This window comes from Monodon monoceros, unplaced genomic scaffold (genome assembly GCF_005190385.1).
Source record: "Monodon monoceros isolate NGI ecotype Baffin Bay Population unplaced genomic scaffold, NGI_Narwhal_1 Super_Scaffold_20, whole genome shotgun sequence".
NCBI classification, from domain to species: Eukaryota; Metazoa; Chordata; class Mammalia; order Artiodactyla; family Monodontidae; genus Monodon; species Monodon monoceros.
Genome location: NW_021703777.1, coordinates 64,814,098 through 64,826,267, shown reverse-complemented (window position 1 = coordinate 64,826,267; position 12,170 = coordinate 64,814,098). Strand labels below are relative to the sequence as shown.

General features: G+C 49.2%; 1 protein-coding gene across 1 annotated transcript; it reads left to right on the top strand.

Moving 5' to 3' along the window:
- The first annotated feature begins 212 nt into the window (after positions 1-212).
- Positions 213-5,007, top strand: RASL11B (RAS like family 11 member B). The gene is made up of 4 exons (XM_029234650.1): positions 213-826; positions 1,438-1,494; positions 2,662-2,738; positions 3,530-5,007. The coding sequence occupies exons 1-4, from the start codon at positions 685-687 to the stop codon at positions 3,998-4,000; spliced, it is 747 nt and encodes a 248-aa protein (XP_029090483.1). The 5' UTR covers positions 213-684; the 3' UTR covers positions 4,001-5,007.
- The last annotated feature ends 7,163 nt before the right edge of the window (positions 5,008-12,170 follow it).

Sequence of the window (12,170 nt, the reverse complement as noted above, 5' to 3'; positions counted from 1 at the left end):
GCTGCGGGGAGTGGGCAGGCGGGCGGGCGGGCTGGGCACCTGGCGGGTGCAGATGCCTGGGAATGCTAATGGGGGTCCGAGGCCGCGCTCTTCGGGGACGGCAGGCAGACAGGCCAAGAGGCATCCCCCACAGCCGCCCCCAGACCGAGCCCCGCTTCCCGGAACTGAGGCGCCCCCAACCCCGCAGCCACAGCACGTGCCCTGTCCCGGCACAGCGGAACCCCGGCCCGTGCCCGGCACCGCCCTCCTTGGCTGCCGCCATTGGCTGCGCCGTCGGCTCCGGCCCACCCGTTGCCTCCTGTTGCTGGCTGCCCCATTTTCTCCGAGGCTCACGGGGCCCCGCACTGGCTCTGGGCGACCCCAGGGGCGTGGCGCGCGCGGAGCGGCGCCGGGGGCGGGGCCTCGCGCAGGGAGCCCAGGGATTGGCCGCGGGAAACAAGGGGTGGGGCCGGCTCCGGAGAAAACAGCGCGCGCGCAGCCCTGCTGCACTCCCAGCCTGGAACCCGAGCCAGCCGGAGTCTCCCGCCGCGCCCGCTCCGGGGCTTTTTTTCTTTTTCTTTCTTTCTTTTTTTTTTAATACCGCGGAGCCCCCTGCCCGGTCCACCAGCCCGCTCCTGCGTAGCGCGAGCCTCTTCCTGTCTCGCAGGTCCCGTCCCGCGCGCTGAAGCCCCTGCCGAAGCGGCGATGCGCCTCATTCAGAACATGTGCACTATCGCCGAGTACCCCGCCCCGGGCAGCGTAGCCGCCGCCGATTGCTGCCTGGGGGCGGCGGGTCGCCGCCTGGTCAAGATCGCTGTGGTGGGCGCCAGTGGCGTGGGCAAGACAGGTGAGTCTTAGCGCTCCGGCGAGAACCCGCTTACCTCTGGGGCTGGAGTTGGGCGGCCCCCACTGAGAGTTGCGGTTAAACGAGGCGTGGGGGAGAGGTGGGAGCTGCAGCCGGATCGCCCACCCTCTCCTACTGATCCGCTGCCCCTCGGGAGGGACCTCAGCCATCTTCGTTTCCACTCTCCTCCTTCATCAGATGAGGGAAACAAACTGCTGATGGCCAGACGACCCTCTACACCACCGACACAACTGGGATTCGAATTCTGGGGTTCTTGAGCCTCTGGCAGTCCCTGGCACAGAAAGGGGAGTTAGTGAACGTAACCTCTCCTGGAGATCTTTAAGGTTAGGAAAGACATTTGTCTGCGGGAAGGCTTAGGTGTGGCTCAGCCGGGCTCCGAGGATGGTGGTGGACCAAATGACCCATCCAGCTGGACAGAGCCATAATTCACGACGCCTTCCAGCCCCCTCCCCGTCGCTGCAGGGTAGGAATTTCACGTGGTGGTCGGCTGGCTTTCTCTGAGAGTTGCTTTTTAGGTTGGGGGAGGGGTGGAGACCAACCTAACTTCTTGTGCCAAGGTTAATTCTCTTTCCCTTCTCTTTTCTGACCTGCAGCTCTGGTGGTCCGGTTCCTCACCAAACGATTCATCGGTGACTATGAAAGAAATGCAGGTGAGGAAATGTATTTGAGGAAAATGCTGTCAGCTTGCACCAGTACTGCTGTTCCCTTTTTTTTTTTTCAGTGTCTACCAGGCAGGTTCCTTCAGAGTGACAGTCTGAGCACTGGGATCCTGCCACTTGCAACTTCCCTTGCCCCCGTCCCGTGCTCCCCCCCCTTCCCATAACTGCCATCTGGCCTCATTCCATTCCAAGCCCATTCATCATTTTATCAAGTGCCTGAAAGTATTCCCCTTGGTATGTTTTAACTATAGGGACCCCAGTTGGAAGCACCCTTTGTACTCAAGAGCCTCTCCCTTCAAAACACTCCTGCAAAAGTCATAAAAAAAAAAAAAAAAAAGATGGCCAGCTCCTCCCCCTACCCCTCGCCCTCTCTGCTGGCTGCCTTTCAGAGGTGACCTTTTAAAGCAAAGGCCAAAGGAGAGCAGTTGTAAACCTAAAGTTCTCTTTTCTTAACAAAGAAAAATAACTAAATGGTAAAATTTTAGGAGGAGAGTTCCTGAATAAATGATAGAACACTTTTTCAATCCCTATGATTAAGAATATCCACTGGGGAGGCTTAAGGGCTTTCTACCTATGCTCTGTTAGCAAATTGTTTAATTCCTTAGACCATATGAAGTACCTACAGGGGATTATTTGGAACGCACTATATAAACCATCCCAAGATAAGGCATGGCAGCCTTGTGCTTTGATGTAGAGTCAGCTATGTTATGTTACACTTATATTCCAACTGATTATGTTGGTTGTGAATTTACTAACAGTATTTGCCCACCAAACCATTATATCTAATAGCTAGAATATAAATTTATGCCAAAGAGCGATAAGTACTAAAATAAAGCAAATTCCACACATGCTGAACAAGAAAAATTTTTTTCAAGGAAATTCTCTAAACATGGAACCTTCGTTTAAAATTCGACAGCTAAGGTTCCAAAAATGTACAAGCTTTGTCCTAGTTTTAATAAACCTGCTAATACGGGGTTAAAATTGCAGTTGTTTAAAAAAAAATCTGAAATAAGCCCATTAAACAGAATAAACTACAGCATATTTTTGTGCATTGGTTCAGGTTATAATTTCTAAGTTAAAAAAATATCCCACAATGTTTTAAAAGTTGTACAAGAAGGAAGGACATAATCTTTTTTTTTTTAAATTTTGCCTTTATAGGTAATCTCTATACCAGACAAGTCCAAATAGAAGGTGAAACCCTGGCTATTCAGGTTCAAGACACTCCAGGTATTCAGGTGAGTATCTGAGATATGTGACTAGATCAAAGGGGAGTCTGCTTGGCCGTGGAATTGTTCGATTGTTTCCAAAGTACCTCTTGCTGAAGAAGGAGAGAGACTTGGGGAGTCACTAGGCTTTTATATGTTGTTTGACACTTCAGTTGTATCTGGCTGTTGGTCAGTCTTAGCCTGGCTTAATTTGGGAGACTTGGCTAAGGGGCAGAAATCTTCTCGTAGGAGGACTCTACCCAGCAGGAAAGACCAAACCAAACACACTTGGATTTGGCAAAATGCCCTTGCTATGGTTAAAAAGGTCAGTTTTTACATTTGTGTTTTTGGCATTAGAAATCAAACATCTAGGTATAGTCTCCAAACACTTGGAATCATTTTTATATGGTGGAAAGTTACGCTATAGACAAAGAGCCATGCGCGCGTGTGTATTTTTTTTTTTTCCCTCTTGAACTGGGCAGTTATCCAGGTTTAAATGCTTCCAGCTCCTATCTTTACTTCCCCAGACTTACTGTCTAGCCAGTTAATTTCCCATTTTATGCAACTACAAAGTCTCTCTGCATGGAGTTCTCTGCAGGTCAATTTTCCACTCGAGTGTGGTGAGCTGCTCTGTTATTTATTCCAGCTCCGTGCAGCTGGATCAACATATTGTCGAGAAAGCTGAAGCGTGGGGGGGATAGAACTTGTTTACGGCCTGCAACCTGGTGTTCCCGCTAAGGGCTTTTTGAATTCTCTCTCCAGCTGAGCCAGGGCTCTCTCCGGCCCTCACCCTTCACCTTGCCGTCATCCCTCTCTTTCAGGTCCACGAGAACGGCCTGAGCTGCACCGAGCAGCTGAATAGATGCATCCGCTGGGCAGACGCTGTGGTGATCGTCTTCTCCATCACCGACTACAAGAGCTACGAACTCACCGGCCCGCTCCACCAGCACGTGCAGCAGCTGCACCCGGGCACTCGGCTGCCCGTGGTCGTCGTGGCCAACAAGGCCGACCTGCTGCACATCAGGCAGGTGGACCCTCAGCTTGGACTGCAGCTGGCCAGCATGCTGGGCTGCTCCTTCTACGAGGTGTCCGTCAGCGAGAACGACAACGACGTCTACAGCGCTTTCCACGTGCTGTGCAAGGAAGTGAGTCACAAACAGCAGCCCAGTGGCACGCCAGAGAAGCGACGGACCTCCCTCATCCCCAGGCCCAAGTCCCCCAACATGCAGGACCTCAAGAGGAGGTTCAAGCAAGCCCTCTCTGCCAAAGTCAGGACTGTCACCTCTGTCTGACGCCGAGCTGCTCAAGGGGGTTTGGTCTTCCCGGGAAGAGGCCCGAGGTTCTGCAGGAATGTTGGATGCGGGCAGTTATTCATGGTTCCAGGAAGGGCTGGAGCAGAGGGGCCAGGAGGGCCCATGGAACTGCTGCACACGAGGAAGCGTTGTCCTGAGCAGGGGGACAGAACTGATGCAGCTTGAACGAGCCCACTGCCACCCTCCGAATTCGTGAAATGTCCTCCATGTCTTTTCCTCTGGAGTGGGGACGGGGCACGATCACTGGGGATTTTGTTAACTACCTTGTAAATGACAGTCAGTTGTAATTTCAGCCAATATATTGATGTGATTTACATTGGGAATGAAAGAATGGATTAAGCATTCAAAGGCTTTCCTCTTTTTTTTTTTCTTCTTTCTTTCTTTTCCTTTTTTTTTTTTTCCCTCCTCCCAAGAGGAAGAATTGCTTTTCTTACACGAGTATATGTGTCTCTGGAATACGCTTCCTTATAGAATGCCCTTCTAACCTGAAGGATACCCAGATTTCTTTTTCTTTTAAAGAACAGGAGAAAATACTACCCCACCCCACTAAAAAGGGTGGAGTTTATGGGCCGAATGTTATATATACAGACATGTGTAAGCTTATGGGCCTGCATCCTCCTGACATGGGGTGAGTATGCTGAGTTGGGTACGTGTTGAGTGGTTGAGAACACAAACTCTTCAGCCCCAGACTTTGAGTAATTGTGAGACTGTATAATTTTTTTTTTTTAATCGTTCCATCAGGTACAGAAAAACAAAGTGTGTCCATTTATTTTGGTCTGATTTGTGTAAACACAGCAATGATGCTGGGTTGTTTCTAGACCTGGCCGAGTTGTGGCTTAACTACGGAAACACTATCTTAAAGCGAGTGAACAGATGCAGGGGTGACCGCCAAATCTCCTACACAGATGCACTTTAAAAAGCCACTCATGCTTTTGGCTTAAACTGTAATTAATTTATTTTATGTACAATAAAGCTCATTTTAAAAGAGGAGACGTCTGACTTGGTCTTAATTGAAACGTTCACCTTCTGTCCTTCAGACAAAGTATTACTCGGCACCTTGTACTTCTTGGGCACGTCGAGTCGGGCATGATACCTTCCTGGGGTGAGCACTTAAGTCTCACGACAAACCACTGAAGCGCATTCTCTTCTTATCCCCCTTTTACAGATGAGGAAACAGGCTTGAAAACAAGTTAAATAACTTGTCAAAGGCCCCGGCCTGTGAGAGTTGTAAATTGTAATTTGCTGCTTTCTAGTCAAGAGTAAAGCACATCTCCTATTCATTTCCTTCCTGATCCTCCAGGTAAACCTAAGACAAATGTCTGGCCCTATATTTTATGTTGATCAGAGATCGCTTGGCTAAGCCGTGAAGATCATGCTTCTACACAAGACCACTGTTTCTCCATATGTGCTCTATTTGGCAAATCTTCCTTGGGTATGCTGCTTTCAGAAAGTGCACTTCGTTCTCATTTTGCAGAAGCTCATAGCAGTTGATCCGGGGCTGTTCAGGAACCCCTCCCATGTAGCACCTGCCCCAGGTGGTGTGCTAAAACTGCCAGGCCTCTCATCTGCTTCCATCCGAGCCTGGGAGACCTTTCATACAAGCTAAGTGAGTCACCACCTTTATGGGCAAATAGTCACACCTTATATTTGTCTGTGTAGTGCTTTCACATACCTGACCTCATTTAACCCTCAGGATAAACCAGTGGGGAGGGCGGGGGAGGTAATACGACCATTTTACAGATGAGAAAAACAGGCTCTGAGTTTCGAGTGATGTCCTCGAGTTCACACAAAGGGCATGAATCAATGTCTTCTGACTATATTCAATTTTCTTAGTCCTTTATAATATTTCATATATGGGCCACTGCCACATATAGGGGGCCTTGGGACCAAGAGAAGCAGCCATAATGAATAGTTGAGGGCCTACTACGGAACGGTACCAGATTTTCAAATCTGTTTTCCCACAGGGTAAATGTCCTGCCTGCTCTTGACGGGGCTTCTGGTGATGTCCCAAACCTTCCTTCCATGGAGAGCAATTTTCTACACTTCAGGCCTAACCGAACCTCTGAGAAGGTGTTGGGGTGAGGGGGGGTGAGGGAGGGAACAGCGCTCACATGAGATTCCAAAAAACGTCTCATTTCAAAGGCAGTGAGACAAGGATCTCTGACTAGATTCTGTTCACGTTTGTTTTCATTCATTCTATGTGGCTATATCAGTAATGTCCAGTGAGTGAGAGGTTCATCTTTATATACTTACCAATGGTCTTCTACCCATGTTCTGGAATTAAAGAAGATGAATTTTCCCGGGGGCTTTATCTTGCAAAGGTGCTGAGCGGCGCCAGACGTCCTCTGTTTATGAGAGGCACCCTGCTTCCTCCTCTCCTTTCCACCTGCTCCAAGAGTCAGCAGACCTCACAGCAGGCCTCTACTCCTTTGTGAGCTGCCCTCCCTGACCTCCTGGCACTTCCCCGTTGCCCCTCACATCCCCACAGCGCTGGACTCGGTCTCTTACATTTCATTTTAGAAATTCACGTTGAAAGGGTCTCAGGGCTCCAGCCTACCCTGGGGATAAAGTGGTTTGTTGGAGGCCATTCTGGGAGAGAGAGATTGACTCCCGGCTGGAAACCACCCAAGTCCCAGTTCTGTCCACTGTCTCAGGCTGACTTGACTATTTATAGTTCTAGAATACACCATGTTTTCTTCTCATGAATTTAGCTTCATATTTCTTTACCTTTGTTCATCCCTTTCATTATACTCTGAATTCCTCTTTGGTTTTAATTTCTGATCTATAATCATATGGCACTGAGAAATGGCCTTCTCCCACCCGGGTAGGGGATGGCTCCCTTTGCCACCTGGGTAGGGGAAGGGAGGGGTGTGTAAGTGTGTACAGGGGAATGGAGAAAGGAATCAGAATTTCCTGAGCATTTACAGTGTGCCCAGATTATAATCCATCTCCTTTAATCTTCTGAAGAATCCTGCAAGGAAGGTAATAATTCCACCGCCAGTTTAAAGATGAGGAAACTGAGGCTCAGAGAGATGAAAGCTGGGGTCACACAGACGGTAACATTCACTGTTTCTGAAAACCTCTGTGCCAGGCACTGTAGGGGGTACTTGAAATAACTTCCATTCTCCACACCAACCCCACAATCCATTTTCAGTCCCTGCTACAGATGCGGAGAAGGGAGGCTCAGAAGAATGAGCTCCTAAGTGGCAGATTCGGATCCAGGACTCCACCACGTCTGCCTGATGCCACGGCCTAGACGCCAGGCAGCCGGCCCTCCGCTGCCCAGCCCCGGCTCCTCTAAGCAAAGCCCCCAGTGCACGGAGCTCTCCTCTCCTCTGCTTGCAGACGCTGGCCCTCCCTGCTCGGCCCGTGGTCCCTGTCGGGCTTCCCTCCACCTCCCTGCTCCTACCCTGGGCTCGTGGCCCCGCCTGGCTGCCATGGCCACATCTGCTCTTGCTATCACACTGGCCTGCAGTCCCAGCTCAGTAATAAAGACGTCCAGGCTGGGGCGGGGGCCAGCACAGCCCACAGCCCGTCTGCCTCAGCACCGGATCCTTGTCCGTCGAGATGTCTGGCTTTCGAACTTCCTCCCTGCCGCAAATCAAAACCATCCGAACACTCTGCGGCGGGCCTGGCGCTGCGCCGGGGACCACGACGGCTCCCTGTCAGCGCCCGGCCACCGGGCTGCCCTGAGCCCCAGGTTCAAGAGCTGCGGGCCTGCCTACAGTGAGCCCCTCGTTCTGGTGAAAAGCGGGATTCCGACATTCATGTTACACCCTGCAGGGGAGAAAGCAGATGTGCTTTCTGGACAAATGCACAAGCCTCTGGGCAGATCCCTCAGGAGCGAGCAGTTGGGTAACTCCAGGGCTGCACCAGTGGGGGACGGGCTGCCCGGCCAAGTCTCTGCCGGTAACTCAAGACAGGGCGCCTGGCAGTGGCCACGACGAATGACAGGGCTCTATTTGTTACAATAAATAACCCAGGAGAACTTATGTTTTCTGCACTCCCTTCAGAGTCTAAAAGGAGAAACTTCCAGAAAGTTCTTATTGTCCTCATGACTCTCCTAATTCGGTGAGAAGAGCACAGGATCGGGGTTATTGCTGATTGTGGCAAAGATCCCGACAAGTATCCCTCACTCCTCTGCTCTCAAATGCCCCCCGGCGTCTGGTTTTGTCTCTTAAAATAGAGATGGAGTTTCTCTTAATGTTTCCTGGGCAGCAATGGCAGACGACATTTGTAATCCTGGATTATTTGTTGTTGGGATTCTGTTTCTGGTAACCGGGGTTTAATAAATAATAGTAGTCTTGGGGCGAGCCTGATGGAAGTCTTTGTTATTGGGTAACGCTGTAATGGAGGGGTCTGGGGTCGACGGAGCCATATCCATAGGCCCCAGCCCTCTGGGGACAACCCCTGGCTGCCGTACCTCCAAACACCTGTCGTGCCCGCTATGTTTGCTGGGAAGCAGACTCCAGAAGGAGGGTTTACAAAAGTGGAAGTCAATCGCTAAGGAGTATTTACACCTCTATCCATTGTGTCTATGAAGAGTGGCTGATGAGATCCTTGGCAGAAGGCTTGCATTTGTCTGTGCTTGTTTTGGCTCTGACCAGCCAGGGTTTAGGTGGTGAACACTCAGACCCAGGCGGAGAGAGGAGAAACCACAGTAAACACCCAGCTCGGCCTTTTAAGCCACCTTCAGGTGGCTGACATCTGGCGGGGGGGAAATCCCTTTAGAACTGGTGCATTTGGATGAGGTTGAAATGGTTCAGTCAGGGTGTCAGTCTCAGAGTCCACATAACTACTCTGTAGCTAACATTAGGGATGGAGAAAGTTCTCTCAGGGACAGGGCTCTGCATGGGCAATCATTAGACATTAGCTGCCAATAATGGTGATTCTTCTGTGCTCTTAGCCAGCTTGCCAAGTGCCACGTTCTAAATGCTTTACACGTATTAACTCTTTTAATTCTCACAACAACTCAACGTGGTATGTCCTATCATTGTCCAATTCATAGTCAACTGAGACCAGGAGAAGTGAACCATTGTGCGGAGGAGGCGGGATTGGAACCCAAGCCACGGGATGGGGCTCCAGGCGCTGCTCCTGGCCTCTGGGCTGTATCATCCTGGAAGTAGGTGGGACCAGGGCATTATTCCTCCTCCGTCTTCTCCTCTCCTTGTGGACCCTGGGAATGCTTCCAGATTTTCTCTTCATTTGACATTATCCGCCTTTTGAGACTTCATCATTTTGTGGGGTGAGTTCCTTGCTGTCCTCAGCAGTGAGAACCCACATTCCTTGGTGTCCTGTGCAGGCTGCATTAGGGATGGCGTCCCCTACAGCAGCCCTCTCATGAGGTAGGTACCACTCATTATTATCAGCATTTACAGATGGAGGCACTAAGGCTTGGAGAGGTACACACTGCTGGGAGTGGCAGAGCTGAGACTTAAACCCAGACAAAACTATGGAGCTCTGTTCTAACCGCTGCTCCTTCATAGCACACCAAGAGCACGATCGTTTCTCCCTCACCCCCTCCTCTCCCGGGCAGTGAGCCCAAGAAGAAGGCAATGCCAGAGAGGTTTCGGGAAGCTCCGCCCAGGGGCCCGATGTGCTACTTCCAGAGTCCCCTCTTTTTTCTTATCTGGTAAAGGCTCTTTGCAGGATTTACACCAAGTCGTGCCTCCCACCTTCTTATTCAAACCAAACTCTGATCCCCAGGATCTTCTTTCAGCTCACATTTCCTCCAAAGCCTTCCGCTACCTGATTGTCTGCCTAGCTCAATTCCTCCAACCAGCGACCACAGAGATGGAAAAAGACGATTATAAACTAAACCTTTCATGTTCCCCCCATCACTCAGAGACTGCTTTGGACCATATTTAATCTAGTACTGAGAGCATTTTCGGGACATAGTAACTGCTGAATGATAATGTTTACAATCAGAAACTTCCTCTGTTTATCATTTCAGATGAGAAGCTTTTGAATATTCTTTTATAAAAGAGAAAATTAACTTGTAAAAATACATTCAAGGCACGGAAGTAAAACACAAATACATGTCTTCTGTGAAACATATTCAAATGACACAAATATATTGAGAGCGAGACGTTCCCTTTTCTTAGTCCTCCTATAATATGCTGCTTCCCAGAGGGAACCACTTGTTAGCAGTTTGGTTTTTCTATTTCCCGAAAGTTTCCGTTGCATATAGACGTATGGTTTAAAACTTAACCTCGGGAATTCCCTGGCGGCCCAGTGGTTAGGACTCTGGGCTTCCACTGCCGAGGGCCTGGGTTCGGTCCCTGGTCAGGGACCTAAGATCCTGCAAGCCATGGGGTAAGGCCAAAAGAAAAAAAAAAAACCAAAAAAAACCAAACACTGATCCTTGAGCAGATCCTCACACAGGGCTCGAGTGTCAGGAGAAGCACCAGCTGCTCGTTCTGTGAGAGCCATTGTGTCCGGGATGCACCGCTCTCCTTCCCCATATCATGGGCAGAAGCTCTTGGAGTGCCTGGTACATACCGCTGGATAGTTGGGAATGAATGAATGAATGAATGAATGCAGATTGGAGACACACAACAGGTTACTTCTTTTTTTTAAAATTTTTTTAATTTTTGGCTGCGTTGGGTCTTCGTTGCTGCGTGCGGGCTTTCTCTAGTTGCGGCGAGTGGGGGCTACTCTTCATTTTGGTGCGTGGGCTTCTCAATGCAGTGGCTTCTCTTGTTGTGGAGCACGGGCTCTAGGCACGCGGGCTTCAGTAATTGTAGCACACGGGCTCAGTAGTTGTGGCTCGCGGGTTCTAGAGCGCAGGCTCAGTAGTTGTGGCACACGGGCTTAGTTGCTCCGCGGCATTTGGGATCTTCCCGGACCAGGGCTCGAACCCATGTCCCCTATACTGGCAGGCAGATTCTCAACCACTATGCCACCAGGTAAGCCCCCAGGTTACTTCTTTATTTTTAGAAAAGAGTGATCTTTGCTTTAATGATCATCTCTTTGGGGCTATTTGCCATTTTCTTCCTTATTCAAATTCAAACTTTTAACTGAGTGGAATGGAAGAAGCATCCGAGGTCTCCAGTATTTCAGCACCGTGAAGGAACTGGTGTTAGGTGGAAAACATACTTGGACAAAATAAAGAACGCTGGTGTCTAGAAAACCTGCTTCAATGACATCTCAAAATGATTTCCAACCTCACAGTTTTCTCAAAACAGTGTTTTGTAGAGAACTAAAAGCAGAGACACATGAATGTTTTGGTTTACATTTTATTTCCTCTGTTTAATCCACACTAGCCAGTATTTTGCAGCTTTGTCTCTTTATTACAAACTTCTTTCAGAGATGTTAGAAATTTCCATGAACTATACACCTACAAATGTGTGGGTTCCAAGCAGTTCATTTTTGCTGGAGCTCTTATATAATTTCACTCTGTCAGTCTAGGTTTTTCTGTTATGGCTAGAAGGAAGCGTTAGACTCACAGAAAAGAAAGCTTTATACTTCTATAGAAATGTGATATCACAAAAGTCATGGGGGGTGAGGTTCCAACCTAGACTCCCTGGACTAGATATCTTTATTGGGGCCTTCCTTGGGGAGGAGAGGAAACCTTCTACAGGCAGGCACAGCCCTCCAATCAACCTCTCTCCCACTCCTGTTCCAAGCAGGCTGGCAGCCCTGCCCAGTAAGCAAACTGGAACAATGTAGCCCTTTGTACAGGCAGGCGATTTACAACACAGGCAGACAATCAGCACGGCCCTAGCCACTACCCCTCCCTTCGGGCCTTTTCAGAAATGTCTCAGATCAAGAGAGAAACAAAGCCTCAGATCCTATTTGCAGCATTCCCTCCTCAGCTACATAATCTTAAAAACCAAACTTTCCTCACACTCACGATTCTAAAGCATGGGGAACTTCTCCTTGAGCAACTGCGGATCAAACGTCTTGTAATCTACCAATACTCACCAACAGGCACTCATTTAGAATGAATGAACCTGCAGGTGGAATCAGAAAGATCACAGAGAGAGGGTTAAGGATAAAGTGGAATTATCATGAATTAGGCCAGCTGAAAGGCAGTTTTATGCCTTTAGAAAAATGAAATTTTTTTTTTTTTTTTTAAGAATCTCAGCAATGCCAGCAAAGTACTTCACTGTGTGGGTATCAAGATCCTTTGGGCGAAGCAACCTAA

What these genes read in the sequence shown, in the direction of transcription:
- RASL11B (XM_029234650.1), top strand. Translation starts at nt 685, where the DNA reads ATGCGCCTCATTCAGAACATGTGCACTATCGCCGAGTACCCCGCCCCG. An exon ending in CAGTGGCGTGGGCAAGACAG is followed by an intron (nt 827 to 1,437) that starts GTGAGTCTTAGC and finishes TCTGACCTGCAG; the next exon opens with CTCTGGTGGTCCGGTTCCTC. An exon ending in AAGACACTCCAGGTATTCAG is followed by an intron (nt 2,739 to 3,529) that starts GTGAGTATCTGA and finishes CCTCTCTTTCAG; the next exon opens with GTCCACGAGAACGGCCTGAG.